Here is a 22,340-nt window from a genome sequence, read left to right as displayed (position 1 = left end):
AAGAATTTCACATACTTTTGCATACCCAAATGAAAAAGCTTATAAAAGAACAGCTGTAAAGCAAATATGGATGTATAACAACTCATTTGAAAGGCAACATACTCTAGCTTCTGAAAATGTGTTTATTTCATATGGAGCTAAAACACATGCTTCATCACACTGGCTCAAACAAGAAGGGACAATGTTTTGCTTTTTTTTTTTTTTTTTTTTGGTTCTCCTCTTCACTAAGTCATATTTGAATAACAATAACTAGGCCATGCATGCTTAATATTAGAACTATGAAAATCATTACAAACCTTTTACATTATGTCAACTACTGTGTAAAATGTTAGAAATCTTAAATTATAAAATTATCAGTATGAGAACTATGACACCTACATATTTCAATGCCATACATGTGCAATGGCATAAAACATATTTGGCATATACTTTATTAACTCGGTTCTCTATGGATCTAAGAGTTAGCATGCATGTGTATCACACTTACTGTCATCTATGGAACGCTGTTTTAACATCCATTTGCTAAATCTGACTGTCTGGAATTAACATTATAGATATCTACAGTGTAATTTTGACTAGTCATGACTGCATTGTGACTAGTTAAAACAACGGTTACACATACCTGTAATTTGATTTTGACTATTCAAATTTAAATTACAGATGTATGCAATGATGTCACTGAAAATTACTTGTCACACATCCTAAATGACAAGTGAAAATATATGTGATTCAGTGATCAGGAACATTTGCTGTGAACAAGAGCTTCATTCACTTGTTCAGTTGTTGAAATCCACAGTGAATTTAAGATTAATTATCTCTCAACACATATCAGGAAGAACGAAGTAGTGTTTCTTATGCTGTGCTTTATACATCTACTTTCTTCAACCGTTTGATCAGTGTAAGCAGAATAAACAGCGTTTGCTCTTGTTGGTAAAGCATTCATAAAACACAGGGAATTTACAGTGAACAAGCTGAACCTTGTGAATTATATCATTAAGCTCATACACACTTAAGGGAGTAGCATGTAAAGTGAACCATCATCTCCCAACTGCAATGTCATATTGCCTAGTCAAAACTATAAGTCAAGATGTCTGTAATTTAATTTTAACATGGCAGAAAAACAGACATGTTTCCAATGAGATATCTGTAATCAAAGTTCATTTCAAGATAACTTGATTATAGAAACAATATATAATCTGTTACAACTGCCTGACTGCCTGCCCAGTACTACTGCCAGGCCCATTAATGTGAAAAAAAAAAAAAAAAAGTCTGAATTTATCTGAATTTTTGTCTGAATTTGTCTATCAGAATTTAGTCATTCATTTGAGCTTGCATCAAAATGAGACTGAATTAAAAGTAAAGACAAAAAACTCAAACTATAATTAATATATATAATGTATTAAATGCTTGTTAGGCTTTTCAGTTTAGACGTATCCAGACTTTGAAAGGATGCTGTAGTTGGAATAGCACATAGCACTGGTCAGGTGGATTCAAGTAAGGACAACAACTAACAGTCTCACTGGACAATGTTACATGGTATGAAAGGACAAATGTTTGACTGGTTTGAGCCAACCCATTACCACAACCCTCCCCACCCCCCTCCCCTTTTTCCGTCAATTAATTTTTCTATCGCTCACTCTCTTGTTGTATCGGTTGCTCCCAGCGTGTCCCCAACCAAAGTAAATCATCACTGGCGCACTGGCTTCCATGCTTTTGACAGTCGAGGTCTGTGATGCGTGAAGAGTCAGCGTGCTGACAACACACACACATGCACACGTGCGCACACACAAACACACATACACACTACTTACTTTCATTTTCCCAACGGGGCTTAACATTGTACTAGTGAAAGCACCATGCACTCAGCAACCAGTGATGCCTGCTTACCCTGACCTGCAATACACACACTCTCTCACACACACACACACACAGGCACACACACACACACACACACACACACACTGCAAAGGCTTCTAGGACCATCACATAAGCACCTCAGGGTGCAGTCTGTCTCTGCAGTCTGGACAGAATGGCAGAGATGAAAGAAGCAGCAATGAGATGGAAAGACATAACTTTTTCAAAATTTCTTTTTATTTATTGATTTATTTTTATTGCAATAAAGGGAAATTAAATCGACAATAAACCAGCATGACCTGGTTCAGACTTTAAGGCATTTGATTAGTGTATTTAAGATATGTTAATATTTCCCAAGGCCTTACATTTAGGCAATTTAATTGAAGACTTTTACTCACATGATGATTTTAAGAACCCGTGAAAACACTTGCTGTTTATGTCCTTGACTTCTTTTCTACTCATATGCTCACATGCTGTGCCTTTTACTCCTTTTTAAGCATCTTCTGTTTAATTTGTGTGTTTTTACCTCAGGAATATGTCTTCTAAGTTAACAATTGTGGGAGATGCTGGACCACAATGAGCCAAGAGATTAGAAAGACATATGCTGTTAAAGGCCATATTTCACCCAGGACACTTGGTATGTGAGCAACTGCTGATAAATATTTCTAATGAGAATGGCTCATTTCCAAATGGCATCACAGTGGTTGTTATTCAATCACTGACAGTTAGGCTACATTCCTATTGAACTGATCTTCATCTAGATTTCATGCAAATGCCACATTGTAAATCTCAAACACTGGCAGATTAAGGTCTCGCAGAGATAAGCAGTTGTGCAAAGACCCTCATCCTTCTTCTGTCACCGTGACCTGCTTTGACCCCAGTTTGTCATATAAGTTCTGACAGCTGGACTCAAACCAAGAGCCGGTTGGTAAAGGCCACAGATTAACTTCCAGCAGTGTCATTAGAGTGGCAGCATACCTAGCTTCATGCCCCAGAAGCCACTGTTGGTAAGGTCACACTCATGCTCTGTTAGCCTTAATGGGACATTGTCAAATTATGCATGCTGAGGTGATTGGTGGATAGAGTAATACTGAAGGCTTGACAATCATATTGTCATTATGTGACTCCAGTTTCTCTGCCATATTTTCACACGAGCATCATCAGTCTAGATATATAATATCTAGACTGGTGGCTGGTGGCTTTAACAAAGCCACCAGCTGAAAATGCATTATAAATGGTATCAAAAATGCATGTGGATGAATTGTAACTATTTTTTTTTTTTTTTTTTTTTTTTTTTAGATATACACTCCTGATCAAAATTTTAAGAATTTACATTTTGCACTGTTGGATCTTATGAAGGTTCTAAGTAGAGCTTCAAAATGCAAAAACAAGAAATAGGAGTGAGACAAAAAAAAAAAAAAAAAAAAAATGAGTAAGCAATTTATTGCAAACAGCCATTTAACAAAGCCTCATGTGTTTTAATGTGTTTTAACAGACATGTATGAAAAATTAGACATTTAGTGCAAAAATATTGGATTTTGTGTGAAAGCTGCTGCTTTTGTGCTACTGGCTACTATCACTCACATAACATATGCTAAGGTATTAGCATGAGGCCGACTGTCACTCAACAGAGTGTATGCTTAAGTGCTAGCCTAAAGCCTGCAGTCACTCACATAATATATGCTTAAGTGTTAGCATGAAGCCTGTAGCCACTCATATGACATATACTAAAGTGTTAGCATGAAGCCTGCAGTCACTTTCATAACATTCTATAGTGTTAGCATGAAGCCTATTACAAGTCAGAGATGAATAGAGCTAAAAAAAAAAAAGAAAAAAAAAAAGTTGTGCTGCACTACAAAAGCTAAACCCCTTCTCACATTTTACCAAACAAATGTACAGAAATTAGGTAAAGCAACTGTTTCAAGAGTATTGACTGAAGGAAGCTTTAGATGAACAGTTCGCAGATCTTTAGAGCAGTTTAGTCTGTGAATGTCTAGCAAATATTAAACACCGAGCCAATTTTACTTCAGATCTCTTATCTCTTAAGAACGCTGAAGGGGCATATGTCTTTTGAAACTGAAATAAGTCTTTACCCATTCAGAACTGTCTAGCAATATTCTGCACTGTGATGCACTGTGGGCTCGCGGCAGTACTGCCTCAAGCATATTTAGCTGTGAAAGCACTAAAACCATAGCATGACTGAAAAATTGCTGAATCATTTTTTGGAATTTGTGACTCAATCCAAATTGCAGAGGAACTGCAATTTTTACATAAATCCCCACCCGCCCACCCACCCATTTGTAAAAGCATTCACAAACATAAAAAAGTAAAATATCATTGCTTTCCATTTCTTTGATTGTTGCTTCTTTCACCTTTTCCAAGAGATTCCCATTTTAGAATGCTTTACAGTTAGTTCTATTTATTAAGGTTCATAGTACAAGAAACCAACTTAACTAACCAGCCCTGTGAGGCACAAGGCTACATTATAAAGTAGAGCCTCCTCACAAACATGACACAATGCATTTCCCTTTGCATTTTTTTAAATCTTATTTTTAATAATGTTAGTTGGGGGGAAGTCCACCTGAATGGCAGGAGGCTAACAGTTAGCATTTTGAGCACCCAGCCAGCACTCAGTAACAATGAGAGGAAGATAGCACCACTGCTGTGCTACAGAACAGCTAGAGGGGGAAGAGAAATGGGTGAACTGTGCCTTTAAGACAGACTAGATAGGATATGGGTAAGCATCACAAGATGAGAGGAATGGTATACTCTAAGATAGGACATCCTAGTTTAAATAACATTGATCAAATCTACAAGCCCAATTCAATTCACAATAATAGTTGCAATGGGTCCTTATTAGTGCAATGAACGGCTAGAATCGTCAGTACTGACCCTTCAGAGCTAGTTAGTCATTCAGTGCACTGTTGGATCTTCTCATTACATGGACTTTAAGGGGCTGCCATGTTATGTAAAAACGGAGGGCTTTGGCTGGGAGCTACCACTAAATGGGTTTGAAATGGGAGCTTGCTGCTGTGGTGGAGACACTGGACTAAGGCACATTGTGTACTTTGAACTCTAGAAAAGAAAGTATATAATCAATCAAACTGCAAGACACTGACTCGACCAAATCTAATGTTTAGTGAAAGCACAATATCATCTGCATATCAGGTAAACCCTAGTGCTGTATGTTCATATGTCAATGCACAATGTGTCCCCACAAGCCAAGGGATGCGCCCAAGTTTGTTTTTGTGTGTGATGGCAGTTGACCTCCATGAAGATCAATTATGAGCCATTTATTGCTGAAGGGACAGAGAGCTGCAGGCTCATTTAGAGAGAGATGAGGAGTGATAAGGAAAAGATGCCATTATACCCTAATAATTGCTCAGTTGCCTGTGTCACGCTGCTTGTGTGCGTGTGACAAATTTCTTTCAAATCACTTCTTCAGTCACATTTTTACAAGCTCTTGGATCATTTAGTTTTGTCAGTTTTACCATCTTAAAGGAGAAGTATCTGGAGGTATGCTGGAGGTATAAATGTACAATTCATTAGAAATCAGTTGCTGTAGTTATGCTGTAGCATGGCAATGAAAATTAACTTTCAAAGACTTCAAACTTTCTTCACACTAGTATTCCATCACCATAACCCTAACCCTAACCCTCATCTACATTAGTTTTCTTAACATTTTTATCTGTTCAGTGATTTATAAATGATGACAACTTTGTTCACCACAAAAGCAGAAGATTATAAGGTGGCTGTTTCAACCAAATTTTCACATTTTAAAATCAAGGGATTTTGATTATATATTGTGAAATTTTCATTACACCTGCATCATTTGCAAAATGGTTTGTTGCAATGTAAAATGTGGGGAAATTGTATGAGACGGGCCAAACATTCAAAATCACTGGTATGGTCCTTCAACTAGGTTCAACATACCTTTCAAATGTTCGGCAAATATTAGGCCTGTTTATACAGATGTCTACATGTTGGCAGCTGAGATCAGTGAAGCCAGAGAGTCCATTTTGTTTTCTTCTTTTCTTTTTTGGTTTGCACAACAACAAATAATAGATGTCTCTTTCATTATCAAAGAGGAAATTGCAGAGCTCTGGTTATTGCAAACAAGTTTATCAGCACTGTCTATGGTACCACAGAACACACTGTAGCTCCTGATGAATGACTAATGGCAGGATTATCATAAGAGACCAGAGACCTGTTGACAATAAGCCCATGCAATTAACCACTGTTCTTTGCTGACATCTTGGTGCTAACGTTTGTACTGTTTTTTGTTTTTTTTTCTTCCCCCAAGCCTGCTGTATTTTCATCCTCAGGGGGGTCTGGACACTGTTTCGGTCCAATGATCAATTCTTATTATAAAGTTATATAACGCTACAAATGTAACCATTGTATTAGTCCTACTTTATAATAAAGACAGTGCATGCAACAGTAAATTATTGCTGCACTAATGCTCTGACTGGAGGCAGTGTGTTTGATCACATATTCATGGTAGAATTCATCAATATTAGTGTTAAATTTAACTAATTCTACAGTGTTTTAGTGGAATGAATTCTGTTTCACAGGCTTTTCTACCCTTCAAAGAATATAATTCTGGAAACAGTGAATACTTGTAATTTTTTTTGTTATAAAAACTGTCAAATTAAAAGACAATGAACAAAATACCAGCTACCAGCTTCAATGAAAAAAATAAATTTCTGTCCTCAAAAATCCATAATGGTTGAACACTAAATTTCACAGTGTCTGTTATGTGGGCATTTTTTAAACAAAACGAATGCTCTTGTCACTGTTAATATTTCAGTGTCACTGCCACACGTAATGCATGAAACTTTGAAAGCAGTCAACAAAGAATCACCCGGAAATTGAGTCTTGTTGGAGCCTCGTCTGCATTTCCAGACGTTGCATGAAGAGGTGAACAAGATGTTCTATGCAATATAGTAGCCCTCCTAAATCCTTTGCACACATATTCCATATTCACTGGTCTAGTTTCACCAGTGATTTGAAGCTAACTTCTTAAGACCCAAAATAAGTAAAACATTGACTAGCAAAAAGAAATATAATCGGCTTAGATCAACCCCTAGCAGATGTAAGTGAGCATTAATATGCATTAGGATCATTTGGAGTGTGTAGGATTTAAATTATTAATCACCACAGAACTGATTCTACAGCTGCTTCCTTTTTGGTGTCGTTTCCCCAAGGAGTTGAGCTGTGTAAAAGACTCACTGCACATATAAACCATTTTTCTGGTGTGTTTATGCAAAAGACTGGTACAGAAGTTTAACCATGATTGAGTGTATTTTTGGAGATGACTGTGCGTCCTGTGGTGGTGTGTATATTGATGGGGACTGCCTCAGCTCTTGATGCACAAGAGCTGAGGCAGTCTAGTGCTGCTCAATGCCAAAACAAATCAACCCCAAACATGTTAAATGCCTGAATTAAATTTAAAACAGAGCGGAGCTTTGGCAAAATGTCGGGTTTTGTAGTTACCTGGGCGTTACATAAGTCCACATGGTGGTGAAGTATCCTTATTAGTTGGACTATTATGCCCATGAAACTATACAGCCCAACTCTCTACCAAAGTTCAGTTTTGTTTTACATTAGCTTATCATTGTCTATCATGTTTAGATACAGCCTAGTTTTCTGATTTGGCTGCTGGTCTGTTTTACTGGTAAGATTGTAAGTTTCTGTTTCAGTTTGATGGTTGGTTTATGCCACTGTTCCCAGAGCAAGCCCCCCCTCCCCAAGAATCAAGTGTACATCATAGGTCTCTGCACCATCCTATAGGTTCCATACTGGATCTGTGTGGGTGTGTGAGAAACGAAACAGACAGAGTCAGATTGAACAGCAGGATTATCTAACTGCCACCCAAGATGTCATCGAAAAGCCACTTGTTTCTTGAAAAGAAAGATCAGAAGGGGAAAGGAATGGGCAATGTGTCATGGGGAGGGAGTTTATCCTACTCCACAGATTTCTTCTGATAATATGCTAAAGAGTCTGTTCTGAAGTGTCTGTTCTGCACTCACCTGGAGCATATTCGAATAAGATGATTTGTTAAACTCACTATAGATCTAGAAAAGTGCAACCCCTTTCTGCCTTATTTTCTGTTGAGTTACTTGTTAATGTGCCATGCAGCCTAAATCTGAAGTACTTGTCACATGTATCCTGTGTTGTTTAAAAAGTAGAAGTAGTACACAATACATCTTTATATGTATATATATATATATATATATATATATATATATATATATATGTATGAAGACTGAGAGTGAATGGCACAAAATGGGATACCTTTGAGATTGGTATCAGTGTAAAACAAGACTTGAAAGAGTTACAGTTCAAAGGTTGGGACTGTGTATCCTTATCATTTCAAAGCCTCACCCAAGTGATCACTAAAAACCATTTTGTATATGTAAGGCAAGAGATAATGGCAGCCTACAGAAAGCCAAACTTAGGACTTTTTAAGAAATTTGCTAACTAAAATTAAATTGAACTGAAAGACTGACTAACTGAAAGAAAGAAGGAAAGAGAGCAACAAACAAACAAACAGGCAAACAAAAAAACAAAGCTTACAAAACCTGCCACATCCAACACATTTTGTACTATTGTTTTGTATTAATTTACCCAGTGGACATGCAGTACAAAGAAACTTTGCATGGTGGGAAAGAAAACCCAGTTATAACTGTATTTAAGAAACTGCAGTACTTTCATGTCTTTACATTTTAGCACTTTTGTAGACTTTTCAAGAATTTACTGTGATGAACAGACTGAAATGAGCCAAGGACAATATATATGAATTGATTCCACAAATTACGCTGTTTAGTGTCTAAGATAATGCAAAATATAAACATTTGTACGATATCTGAAAAAAAGTAAAAAAAAAAAAAAACGCAAAAAACACTCAAAAAGAAAGAGCATCATATGATGTCTGTTTAGGTTTTGCAGTCCATGAATGTCAAATGAAAATTAACATCTGAAAATATGGACAGTGCTTTAGAGGAAGCCCATTACTGCATACAGCTATCATATTCCTTTAAAGTGACTGAGGATATTATTATCATTATCGATCATAATCTGCTTAGCAAATTCCCTATGACTTGACTTAGCAGGGGTGCCCACTGCATTTCATTAATGGGAAATGTGGTGTATTGCTGTGATGGGCAGACAGTAGGAGAGAACATCTCTGATGGTGGGATTACTACCAGTAATGGATCATCTATAATGGCATTACAATAATCTGAATGCAGCAATCCCTTACAGTTACTGAAAATACACAGAAATCAAATGACAGATATTTTTGGGGAGGAAAAAAATGAAAGATAAAAGTCTGAATGGAAAGGGGCATATTGATATTAAGATCACACAGAGTTGGATTGGTTAACACAGTCACTGTTGAAATTCCTGGTAGTGGAATGGCAGTAGAACTACTAAAGTGTATAGTTGAAGAATTGTGAAAGCAAATTAATCCACAAATGCCTGAAGTAATGAGATAACATTACTGAGTATTGGCATTCCAGTGGTTTATATTCCTAGTTAAAAGTTAGTGTTGAGCAGGTAACAAATAACTGAAATTGGATTTCTGGTTCTAAAATAGGTTTGATGTGATTATGTAATCATTGAGTTTGCTGGGCCAGTATTGAGTGCTACTGGCACATTCACTGCTGATGAGGCAAATGATGCTCGTAGTCCTGAAGCACTATTCAAACAATGATGTGACACTAGGGCCAATATTTACCAAGACCGTTTATAAGTGTTATAAGTGTTTACCCATTATCACATGTTTTATATTTGCAGTGTGCTGGATTAGCACTAGGCCTATATTGGTGTCAATTATCAAAGGTAAGCCCAAACTTTTCATAAACTGGGATATGCCAGAACCTGAGAAGACTTTTGTTTCCTATTCCACTCTATGAAGAACCAACCATGAAGGGTAGGATGTGCCTCATAAAAAATCTTAATCTATTCCTTTTCCCCAAATACCAATTAGGGTATGCACCTATTGATTTGTTCAACTTGCTATTTGCATTATTTTGCAGATGGTTTTGCAGTTTGCTGTTTGGTGCTGAAAGCTTTGTGCTGTAGTCCTCTGATAGCACATATTTACGCAAGCGTTGTAAAGTCAACGTTTGGAAAAATCAAGATCAACAAGCCTTGCTATCCTCTCCCTAAAGGTTCGTGGAACGAGGTTTTAGTATCACCTCCTGAGCAGAGCCAATATCAGGTTCCAGAAACTTTACCTGGAACTGTGTTGTTGCCAATGGCAACAATTCCAGAACCTGTGAAATACAATTCATGGCATGCCTTGCCTCACTGTGTTTGTACAGTCAAAAAGGGCCATATGGGGCGTGGAGGTGCTGGAAAAGTGTCTGTATATGTGCTCATACTGTGCAACGTAATAAGAGCAGTTTGGCTTTAAAACAGTCAAGCGTGACAATAACAGATGAAGCTCCATGTGCCACTGCCAGTCCTGGTTAAAAGCTGAAAATTCCAGTGTCCATGAGATGTGTCTACTGCCACAGCCAGCCACAAAATGAATGCAGCAGTCCTTTGATGGCCTCCAATTAATCTGTTTAGCTAGCTACAAGCAGATTGGAGTTCACAAGAAGACTCCCACTTAGTCCCACATTTCCATGCCCCTCAAATCCCTACAGTAGACAACCAGTAAAGGTCTGCAGTTGTTGAATGATACACAGTCCCATCTGTTCATACATGGAAATGGGAGAGGATCTATCATTACTTATCTTTACAAATCAACTACTGCATTGCAGACTAAGTTATTCAACCCAGCCCCGTCCATAAAGGGATATAAATAGGCCAGAGTCCAGTCAGCAAAACTGACACACGGGAAGGTAACTTCCATCCAGACACACAGCAATAGTCACACACCAGCTCATAACTACTGGGAAATGGCCCAGGGATCAATACACCGGATGACTCAGGTTGCACAGAGCATGGCCACCACAGCTTAAAACAGCCCTGACACCCCAATACCAGATATAGACCCTGAAACTGTAATATTCGAGCTCTGTATTAATTTCCCTGAGAGCAAGCCAAGGACAGAAATGCTGAATGGAGAAATTCCGTGTCACCTCTAGCGAAGGAGCCTTCAAAGGGAAGAAGACTGACCCATTACCATCAGCCACAGCACCACAGGAATGCACTGTAGCAATTAACACTAAGTGTCATCCAGACAATGAATAATGGGAGAGCTTTGACATCAGAGCAGCTCAGTCTGGTACTGGGTCAAATAAACTTTCTACCTGTAGATGGGCACATGCCCAAGGATGCTGCTTAACCAGTGAAAAAGAGAAAAAAGTCAGCGGCAATTTTTCTTTTTTTTGTTTTGTTTGTTTTGAATTTCATTTTTGTTGCTCAAATTAACATGTGTTAGCCAACAAGGCACTTTCAGAGAAACCTTGTCTTAAAGCAAAATTGAAAATTGATAGAGCCTTGAGTTGCATAGTTACCTGGGCATGATATGAGTCCACATAGTGGTGAAATATTCTCATTAGCTGCTCCGTGCTCCCCTGGGCTGCCAATCCACAATGCTGTATTTCTGTCTCTCCATTCACTTCATTATTATGCCAATATAAAAAACAACAAGTCCTGGTACCCATTTTTCTTGGTTTGTTTTGTTATTACAATTATTTGTGAAAGTGGCTACTTTCAGGTCATATCCTCCCTCCTTACTCTGCGGAAATTTCTTGCTGACGCTACCTGCCAGATGTACTTTCCAATTTTTTTTTTTTTATACTGTTATAATCTACTTTGTTCACATTTAAAAGTGTTACTTTGGAATCTGTTTTAATGAGGGCAGTTTGGCTTTAAAATAGTCAAGGGTGACAATAATAGATGAAGCTCCATGTGCCACTGCCAGTCCTGGTTAAAAGCTGAAAATTCCAGTGTCCATGACATGTGTCTACTGCCACAGCCAGCCACAAACTGAAAGCAACAGTCCTGTTTTGCCATGCTATGGAAGGGAATGGAAATACAATATTCTAGATTAGCAGCCCAAGGGAGCACAGAGCAACTAATGAGAATATTTCACCACCATGTGGACTCATATTGCACCCAGGTGACTGTACAACCCAACACTTGTGCTTTAAGGTAAAATCCCTTGCACTTTCTTTCAAGGGTTTTGCTAGAGTAGCTATATCATAACTCCATATTCCAAAATGCTAGTGCCCAAATACACACTAAACTGCTAAACAAATTCATGCTTAATTTCTTGGACAGCATGATGAAATAAAAAGTCCATCACCTTCATCCCTCCAAGAGCTTGAGACTCTCCTTCTTGAATAAAGCAGCAGTCTCCACCAGACATATTGCTAGGTGTTATTTTGTGCATAACCACCTGTGCATCTGCTAAGTGACACAACAGCCATTCTGCCTTGAGCGACGCAAGCATTCCCTCAACAATTTCCCTTGTTTTTAGCCCAAAGCTAGCAGATGTAGCTCAGTATTGAGGTGCAGTGCTTGGTTTTTAATTGTGCCTGTGCTAATAATAGCCAAAGAGGTTAGATTATGGATTTAAAGCGCTAATTTAAAGGAAGCCTGGCTGAGTGCCGCTCCCCAACTACCACCACCAACTCTTTTAGCTTAAGATCCTAGTTTGCAGTTTTTGCCAAAAAAATCTGCTGCACAGACACCTTCATAGATACATGCCAGAAAATCTTTTTGTTGTATCCAATATCGATGCTACCTTGATTCACTGAGTCTTTCACACCAAATGCACATTCTCCAGATAGGGCCAGGACTTTTCTTCTGTTAGATGCTAACAGATTTGACATTCTGTTTTACTTTTTTTAGGATGCATTATCATCTATTTTTGAAGATTGGAGCAGATGAGAGAGAAGAGAGAGCCCATTCTCTTTCTCTTATTAATTCTTTGTGTCTTGAGAAATAGTGACTTGCCTCTCCTCTGTAGCAACGAGCAGTGCCACTAGGTTTGCACATAAACACACACACACACATACACACACACAGCGACTGACAGAGACAGACATTTTAGTTTGTCTTTGGACGCTTACACAAACCTTGAATTGCCATCGTGCAACCATGTGTGCCGGCTTAAACTGCCCTGGGTTTTTGAAGGTCAGTATTGATACAGATATGTTTTGGACTAAAGCTGCTGAAAGCCAATGTTTTGCGCTAATATTCCTATCTTGAAATTTGACTACTTTAATGCTAAAAAAAAAAAAAAAAAAAAAAGCTAAAGAATACAGAATTAGATTTTTGTCAGGGTAGAAAATGTCTGAAATAACATTCAGGCCATCATGGGACACTTAAACTCCACTACAACCACAGATAATAAATCTGATCAAAATGCTGAATTAATTCAGGGTAAAGGCTTGGACCAGTTCCACGATGAATATGTCATCAACAGATTTGCATCAGGTGGACAGCACGGACAAGATCACATCTAACGTCTTGATAAAAGGCCAATACTAATTTGATTTATCGGCAAACCAACAGATCAGTGCAACCTACCTACCGCACACACACACACACACACACACATACACACACCATGTCGCACTCCTTCGCAGGTGCAGTCTTTGGGGTGACTGCCAAAGAGACAGCAGACCAGGGCTACAATACACTGAAGGAAGCCAGCCAGGTACAGCCACCAGTACAACAACCAGCCATGCTAGCCATTACTAGCCAGCTGCATTCACCTCCATGCACACAATCCCTGCCTGCAATGCATGAAACCATCACCAGTGAATCAATCACACATAACAGTCATGGAGACAGATAGATCTCCCACGCTCACACCCACTGCTTAACACACACACACACACACACACACACATGCTAGGATCCCAGCAAGGACACACTCCATTGTCTCAGGGTACGCCATAGAAAAGACAGACAGATTGATGAAAGGAAGGACGGACGGATGAATGGATGGATGTATAAAAGGATGGAGATAAATAGCTCACCAGTTTGCCTTTCTCCTTTCTCTCCACCTCTTTCAGCACATTATCCGGACTCTGTGTATGTGTGTGTGTATGTGTGTGTGTGTGTGCAGCGAGCCGGCGAGGCTACACACCGCTACATCCCCTACTCTCTCTCTCCCTCTCTCACTGATGATCCCTCCCTCTTTCTCTCTCCTCCCAAGGATTTATTTAATTATTTCCTGCCTCTCTCACTCGTCCTCTCTCTCTCTCTCTCTCTCTCTTTCTCCTCCCTCCCGTGTAGCTGAGGGTCGCCTCGCTTCTCTTGAGGCTGTTTAATTTTCTCTCCCTCTCTTTGTATTCTCTGCCTCTGAGTGTCTCATTCTTGCTATGCTGCTATCCTCCATGATGTGTCATTTCTCCATTTATGGGGCAGGTGGGGAAGAGATGTCGTGCAGCGCCACAAAAAAAAACAGAAAAAAAAAACAGAAAAAAGGAAAAACGGGAGTGCCAGCCTTGTACATTAAGAGCTGTATCTCATGGTACAATGACTCTCTCTCTCTCTCTCTCTCTCTCTCTCTCTCTCTCTCTCTCTCTCTCTCACCCGCATCCGTTTTGTCTGTGATGCAGCAGCGCTGTAGCCTCCTCCCTGGAGAGACAGCGGTGCCACACAGCTGAGAGAGGGGGATGCTGGGAAAATGTGGTGGTGGAGAGAGAGAGACGTGTGTGTGTGCGTGTGTGTGTGTGCTGGGGCAGGGGGTGGGAGGAGGGGCAGGTCCCTGCCAGAGAGCCCAGTGCAAGGCAGGGCAGTCTCTGTCGCATGAGCACATCCAGGATTTCAACCCTCCCACCTCCCCTCCCTCACTCCCTCCCTGCCTCCCTCCCCCCTCCTCCATCCCCTCCCCTCTTTCTCGCTCCAGACAGAAGGGGGTCTGTTCACTGTTAACACACACACACATACACACACACCAAGTCACACTTTTAGCCTGGAAAAAAAGATCAGTAAGCCAGATGGGGGGTGCTTTTGAGAGGGGAGAGCCTTGTTTATTGTTGTCAGTTCTACCGTTTGATGAGGCCAATAAGGACTAACACCATACCCTTTTTGTCAGTGGCCAGGCCGCTGTCGAGCCTTTAACAATTCTACATGTAACATGTAAACATCAATAAATCATTTTCAAATTCATTTTTCAACATATGTATATTTACCATAAACAAACCAGGCCCTCACACAGCGTACCAGCAGCCTCTATCTGCCTCATCAGTGCACTGTACATTGTGTCACATTTAGTGGGAGATGCTCTATATTCATTTACAGCACAAGGGGAACTGAGGATGGTGGAGGAAGTGAAAGGCAGGTTCTCTTCAGTAAAGCCAGAGACGATGCTCGTGCTCTTTAGCAGCACAAGCATTAAAAATACCAATAATGTAAGACAAAGCTACAAGTCATCCCAAACATGGTCTCATTTTTTCAAAAAAGCACAGCAAGGCAGTTTAATTTATAGAGCTTTATATATTAGGCTAATTATATCAAGTTACTACAATTAATTTGACAAAAATATACTGATTAAAGGCTACGTATAGTACCTTTTATATTAATTATCAGTGATATTTGTGTAAATATAAAATTCATTTATGCATATAACTATTGTTAAACCTGTCATAGTTTCTAGGCTTTTTTGTGGTTATTTGAACAAACTCTCAAATGCCTTCAAATATTCTTATTTTAATAATGTAATCATTTTAATAACTCTAAAACATAATATAATTGTGATTATGCATTGATATTCATGAAATGCATTTTTAATGTTCTTCAATTTTAAAATATATGTCTTTATGTTTGGATGACTGATTTGTGGACTATGACAATGAGAAATGTTTTCCTTATATTGGTAAGAATGCTCTTGACCACTCCACTTGTTTTACCTCAGAGAAAAGCCAAAATAAGAACACACTAGTGAATCCCAGAAATCAGTGGTGCTAATTAAATTATGGATACAAGCAAGAAGAAGAAGAAGTGACTGAGAACAGTCACAAGACCCACCTGGATATTAGGAAGACCCACCCTACTCTGCCTCTGATTGGCTAACCCTACCCTGACCATAACCTTTACCAGCCTAAACCAGCAGAGACAATGAGTACTAGCCAATCACAGGCAGAGTAGAGATGGGTATAGAGGGTAGTGGGTATGGGAGGGCATAGCTCAGTCAGCCTCACAGGTACACAATGTGTTTGGATAAAAAAAGAAAGAAAAAGAATCAAACTCAAAAACACAGCAGCATTTAGATGCACTTCAGGAATGAAGGCAATCATAAAGCAGAGCACAATATTTATGTAAAGGCCAAAGAGCTGGTCTTTGGATGGCTCTTCACAAGGAATGGAGCCATAAGAGGCGTAATGCCCATCACTATTCTCAAGCTTCTTTTCTACCTCTTTTCTCAAAAAAAGGTATGCTCACCTCCTCTCTTTCCAATGATCTACAAAATATATTATTATAGTTATCAACAGCAAGGAACATTACAGTGCAGCACAATAATACACATCCTCCACAAGGCACAGCAACAAGAACTGTGGACAACACACACAAGAGAGACACAGTGTGGGTCAGTGTGTATGTGTGCCCATCATTACCTACCTACAGAATGGCTGTGTTCTCTTCATAAAGTAAAACTGACTTCTCTTCATATAATAAACCAATGGTATGCCTCAGGACAAGAGCACAGACACCCCCTCCCCTCCAACACACAGACACACACACTCAATACGCACACATACACACACTCAGGACTGCAGCCCACAAGCTAGTGAAACATGCTGTCGCAGCAAACTGACAGTGAGCGAGTGCAGCAAACAACATGGGAGAACATGAGAGAGAGGCACTGACTATCAGCAGGTTTACAATACCTGAAGAGATATTCATCTCCAAGGATCATCTTTTGTTTTATTTCATTTCATTTCTACTCTTTAGGTTTTGTTTTGTTTTTTTATTTTAGTTTTGGCGCTCTTCTGTATTGTTGTTATGTCATTTAGCCCCATCAAACCTGAGCGAATTTACTTGATTTCTATCAAAAACATGGGGAAAACAGAAAGATAGTAAAAATAATTATAAGAAAATTGTCAGAAAATTAGTGAAAGGGGAAAAAAACAGTAAAAAAAAAAAAAAAAAAGACAAGACAATGACCATAAAATGTGTACAAATCATCATTATCATAATTAAAATAAATTTATTATATTATACACAAATTACCATAAAATTAGCCCAAAAAAGTGTAAAAAAAAAAAAAAAAAAAAAAAAAAAAACAATGAAATGAGCATAAAATTAGCAAAAGAATTAGAAAAAAAAGAAAAAGACAAATTACCAAGAAAGAAAGAAAGAAAGAAATACATATGAAATAAAGAAAGTGAATTTTGTTCGGAGTGGGGAAAAAAACACTTAAGATAAAAGCCCACCCACGGGTGTCTGAGTTTCACAGGCTTACATATGTTTTCATTTATTCTCATTTCATTCAGTTTATATGTTTGTTAATTTGTTTTTGCTGCTACAGAATGCTACACTTTGAGTATGTTAAAACCTACCTATCAAGTGAGAGGAGCAGGTTTTCTGAGTGGTGTGGAACATGAAATCTCATGTTCTGACAAGACATAAAACATAAAAGTGAGGACTCAAAATGTTTTGTTTTGTTTTGTTTTTTTTTTAACAATGCATGTGTGTACACCAATACATTTTGTATATGTGTGGCCTTCTGGGGGGCTGTTACTGTCATTGTACCACACAGATTTAGGCATGTTGTATATGAGCTGTGCTGCACGTGGCCATGCAGGGCAGCACAGATCACTTGTCAATCAAACAGCATGGGCAGTTCTGTGATGCCTAAATACATTTTTTAAACTTTTTCAAGAGCTTCATGTTGCAATGTTTTCTCTCCATGTGTCTACTGGCTTGTAGCTAACACACAATGCTTGTCTAACACCTCTTGCCCACACTGCCCAAGTGATACACACACACACACACACACACACACACACACACACAAATACAGAAAGCAGACAAACAAATATGGCACTGGACACAGATACGCCCACACTACCTCAAAATTGAGTTCACAGGCTCATGCCTCACATAATTCACACAGCTCAGTTCATATGAACACACACACACACACACACACACACACACACACACACACAGACCATACTGTCTGGCACAGGCTAAACTCTAATCTGCGAGTGGGGACCGTCCAGAGAAGATTACAAAGTGTCACAAAGCAACTGTATTTTGCCATGTCTGCTTCTCTACATGGAATTAAACTAGTTCAGCTACATTTCGTAGCAGCTCAAATGTGGATAGTGTTTCTCCAGTCCAGTTGGAGGCCTTGTAAACTACAGCAACTTCCAACTACTTTTGAAATAAAAGATATAAGAAATGAAAAAAGATCTTTTTCACAGCATCATGTTGACATTAAACACCAGGTAAAGACAAGCGTTACTAATGACATTAATTTAAGTTCTGCTGCTGCTCTGATGTACCCTGGATTTGACGTTGTCAATGTGTGTCGCATTGCAAGTAATGCAAAATACAGTTTTATGTCCAATTTGGGCAGCCAAAATATACGTACTGAGTCGCATATGTAGAAATCTGATTGTAATCCCATTTCAAACCACATCCAAATGTGATTTGGATCCAACTTGCAGAAATCATACTTCATATGTGTTTTTTTGTTTCATTTTGTTTCATTTTGTTTTGTTTTGTTTTGTTTTGTTTTGTTTTGTTTTTTGCCATCCATGCTTTCTAAAATCAATCTGGATACAATCAGGATATGCCAAAAATGTTTTTTGCCTGGCAGTCTGAACAAGACCTTAGAGCTAAATGGAACAGGACTAATAGTTTCGTCAGCAGATCACTGCACTTTGATTTCTCTGTCATCTCCATCACTCCCTACAGAAAAATATTCAACCACTCTTGTCATCATCCACTTCAAATTCTACTATTTTTTTGGTTACAGCCTGGAATCAGTCTTTCAAGTTCTGAACCAATTTATTTTAGGTAAAAATGCTAAGAATGGTTCAAAACTAGGTGTGCGAACTGGAACGGAGCCAGTAGGTTGAAAAGGCCTAGAGGTAAGCTAGTTCTGGGGAAACAGAATTCATTGAGTGTTCTACATATGGTGAGAGTCGAATTCAGCAAAACATCCACCTATTCCATGCATCCATTTTCTGCTGCCCGGGTCATGGTGGTAGCAGGCTGACTGAGGACAGACCAGATGTTCCTTTCCCCTGCCAAATCCACCACTTCCAGGCCAGTTGGGTTATATAATTCCTCCCAGCTGTCCTGGGTCTGCCCCAGGGTATCCTCTCCTCCCAGATGGATGTGCCCAGCATACCTCCACAGGGAGGTGCCAAGGAGGCATCCTGACTAGACACCCAAACTACCTCAGCTGGCCCCTTTCAATATGCAGGAGCAGCCACTCTTTGAGCTTCTCACCCTGTCCCTACAGGTGCACCCAGCCACCCTGCAGAGGAAACTCATTTCAGCTGCTTACGTCCACAATATCACTCTTTCAGTCATTATAGAGCTTGTGACCACAGATGAGGGTTGGAACAAAGATCAACTGGTAAACTGAGAGCTTTGCCTTCTGGCTCAACTCCCTCTTAACTACGCCAGTCAGGTACAGCGACCACATGACTGCAGTTGCTGCCATAGTCAACCTGTTGATCTCCAGCTTCATTTTACTCTCACTCATGAGCAAGGCCCTTAGATACCCTTAGCAAAACAAAAACACGTACAAGAACATGCCAACTCCAAGACTTCAAGGATTCAAACACCTTGAGAATGCTTTCCTCAAACACCCAAACGCCTTTTTTTTTTTTTTTTACATAGGTACTAACAGTACTAGTTAGATTAAGCTGGGTTCTTTGTATGAGCAAGTGTGGGGTATCCAGAATCCTACTGTATCTGGAAAGCCCAGATAGACATTGAAAATAGAGCTGGTTTACTCACTGTCCTCTCCTGGGCAAGGCATGCCAGGCCTCTCCGGGATACTAGGGAAGACTGCAAGACATGGATCACAGAGAAACACACTTAAGAAAATTAACAGACTCAACAGGATACTGACAATTTTGTTTTGGACAATGATGTTTTTGTTTTGTTCTCCTCCAGTTACAATGTGGGGGTGGAAATTATAAAAAAGTTCATGGGAGTGACATAAAAAAGGCTTCACTTCATTGTGAGTCATTCCGTTTCCACACTGTGGGTGGGACATTTTCCAGATGTACAGGTAGATTGTAGTTTAATAACAGTGGAAAGAAGTGTCTTAAGAGCACAATACAAAAAGCTGGAGCCAACTCACCGTGCAGCAGCAGTCCAGACCTCTTGGTTCGACTATGAATGCGAAATGCCTCCTCCAGCTCCATCTGAGATGAAATGGTGCATGGATCTCCTGCATGAGCATGTGCACAGACATACACACAGACACACACACATACAACCACGTACATCATCATCATCATCATCATTATCCGACTGTATCCTCTGATCCACATCATCAAGAGCACCACTCTCCAGCCAAAGGTAGAGCCATACTACATGATTTTTAAGGACGATTTTGCGACGATTTGAGATTGGGCAGAGTCTTGGATGTAAGATAGAAAATCCAATATATCACATGTGAAAATATAAGTATGGCCCAAGCCTACAAAAGTTGCAACCCAGCCCTGTTTTCACCTGGCATCAACATCTGTCCTGTGTGATCCGATCGCAAGCTGACAGGTCTTAGTACAGGTGTAAACAGCACCCAGTGTGTCCTCACTGCATCTTGAGATACGATCACTCAGGGCTCATTCAGAGATGGCCTGCTTACCACCTACTCAGTTGTCTGTAAAGCAGCTGTTCAATAACAACAAAAAAACACTGTCCTGACGTTTCACCATCCTCTGGGTTTAGTTGGGGTTTTTTTTGTTTGTATTTTTTTTTTTAACCTCCGCTGTAATTTCTGACACATCAGAGCTATGACAAAGGAAGAGCCCCCACTTCACCTGCACATTCAAACATTGAAATTCATCATCAGATTGCGGTTGATTTTACCACTGCAATGAAGAACCCCGCACCTGCAAACCTGCTGAAATAATAATCATCTGAGCCTGAACCACCGAAATTGTGTCCGGCCTGTAATAACCTACAGATGTGAAATACTTTAAATGCCATTTAATTTTAATTTTAATTTTTTGCGTTAAAGGAGGACTAGTAAGTAAGAATTTCATTGTATGGTATAACCATCTATTTTCCTGTTCCTGTTCCGGAATTTGGCCTTAGCAAATGGAATTGATATGTGTTTGTCTACATACAGAGCAGGAAATTGAGATCCAATCGCAAGTGGGCAAGCGAGACACGTGGAAATGTATTCTAATGTCAGGGGTGAATGGATGAACCTAGTGCTGTCCACTTGTGATTGGATCACCAAAGACACTTTTTTTGATGCCAGGTGGAAAAAGGGCCAAAGCCAGCTGCATATTTATGCCTCTTTCATGGGATGTATGGAGCTCCTTGATTCAACACCATGGACAGCTCCAAGCAAAGCTCTTCATGAAGGAGCTACGAGTATTCAGCAGGCAGAGTGCACTGTAGCAGATGGATACCCTGCTCATAATGACATTTTGTTAATTAGTACAGAATCTAAAACCCATCTCCCTGGGGTGTTGTACATCCATATTTTGAAGGGGTACATACACCCCCCCCACCCCCCCCCCCCCCCCCCCCCACCCCCAAACCCCACCCCCCCACCCCTCCCAAGTTATGTGACAAGTGTCTCTAGCTGGCTAAAAATCTATTGCCCCAAAAGTCTCCTGTCACAAGCAACTATGTCCTCCAAAGCAATTGCTCTTTAAGTCACATTAACACACAATATGTTAATAAGCAGTAGTTTGACTACCATCTCAACTGCAGAGGTCATGTTTTACCAAACTGCAAACAGAGTTACCATGACAACTAGCGAGAAAACTGGCGATTTAGCTTAATGGTTAAGAAACCTATATTTGTGTTAACTTAATTTACAGTAAGTCGGAGTCGGTGCTTGATTTAGCTGTTAATATTGTTTATTTTCTTTGTTGTGACTCACCTTGTAATATCAGTTTAGATAAGAGAACTACAAACATTTCTGAAATATTGCCACAGATGATGGTTTACAGGTCCATGTCATGAATTAATTATATGAACTGTTGTGTATGGGGAAAAAGGACTGTGAATTAAGGCTTATGTTGGTCTTTGCATTTTGATCATTTACATACTGAGAATTGTGGCAATGCATTTTTTAAATGTACAAGTCCTATAAATTAAAATAATACCTGATAATAGGCTGTGGGTTTTAAGGGTTTCAAAAATGCAGCATGTGCACATTTTCCCACACTGCTAGGACAACAAAAAAGGCAGGGGTGTGGCAATAATCTGTAATACTTAATTTTGTCCTAATACCCTCAGTTTACCTGCCTTTACTTCCTTTGACTTACTCGCTATGAAACAATTCTGCACTACTTCATTTTTTCTAACAGTAGTGCTTTATTGCAATATCAAATCTCCCATTTCTTGCTAGT

At 39.4% G+C, this 22,340-nt stretch overlaps 1 protein-coding gene across 2 annotated transcripts in view; it reads right to left on the bottom strand.

Moving 5' to 3' along the window:
- prkcz (protein kinase C, zeta) overlaps nucleotides 1-22,340 on the bottom strand; it is a 142,094-nt gene that overhangs the window by 93,100 nt on the left and 26,654 nt on the right. For both annotated transcript variants that reach the window (XM_030055229.1, XM_030055230.1), the window contains 2 exons: nucleotides 20,105-20,194; nucleotides 19,756-19,806 (listed from right to left, as the gene is read on the bottom strand). In XM_030055229.1, the coding sequence (XP_029911089.1) occupies nucleotides 19,756-19,806; nucleotides 20,105-20,194 (141 nt within the window). The remainder of the gene's footprint in view (nucleotides 1-19,755; nucleotides 19,807-20,104; nucleotides 20,195-22,340) is intronic.

Source organism: Myripristis murdjan, chromosome 7 (assembly GCF_902150065.1).
Source record: "Myripristis murdjan chromosome 7, fMyrMur1.1, whole genome shotgun sequence".
Taxonomy (NCBI): Eukaryota; Metazoa; Chordata; class Actinopteri; order Holocentriformes; family Holocentridae; genus Myripristis; species Myripristis murdjan.
Note: the sequence above shows the minus strand (reverse complement) of the source record. Positions and strands in the feature narration are given on the sequence as shown.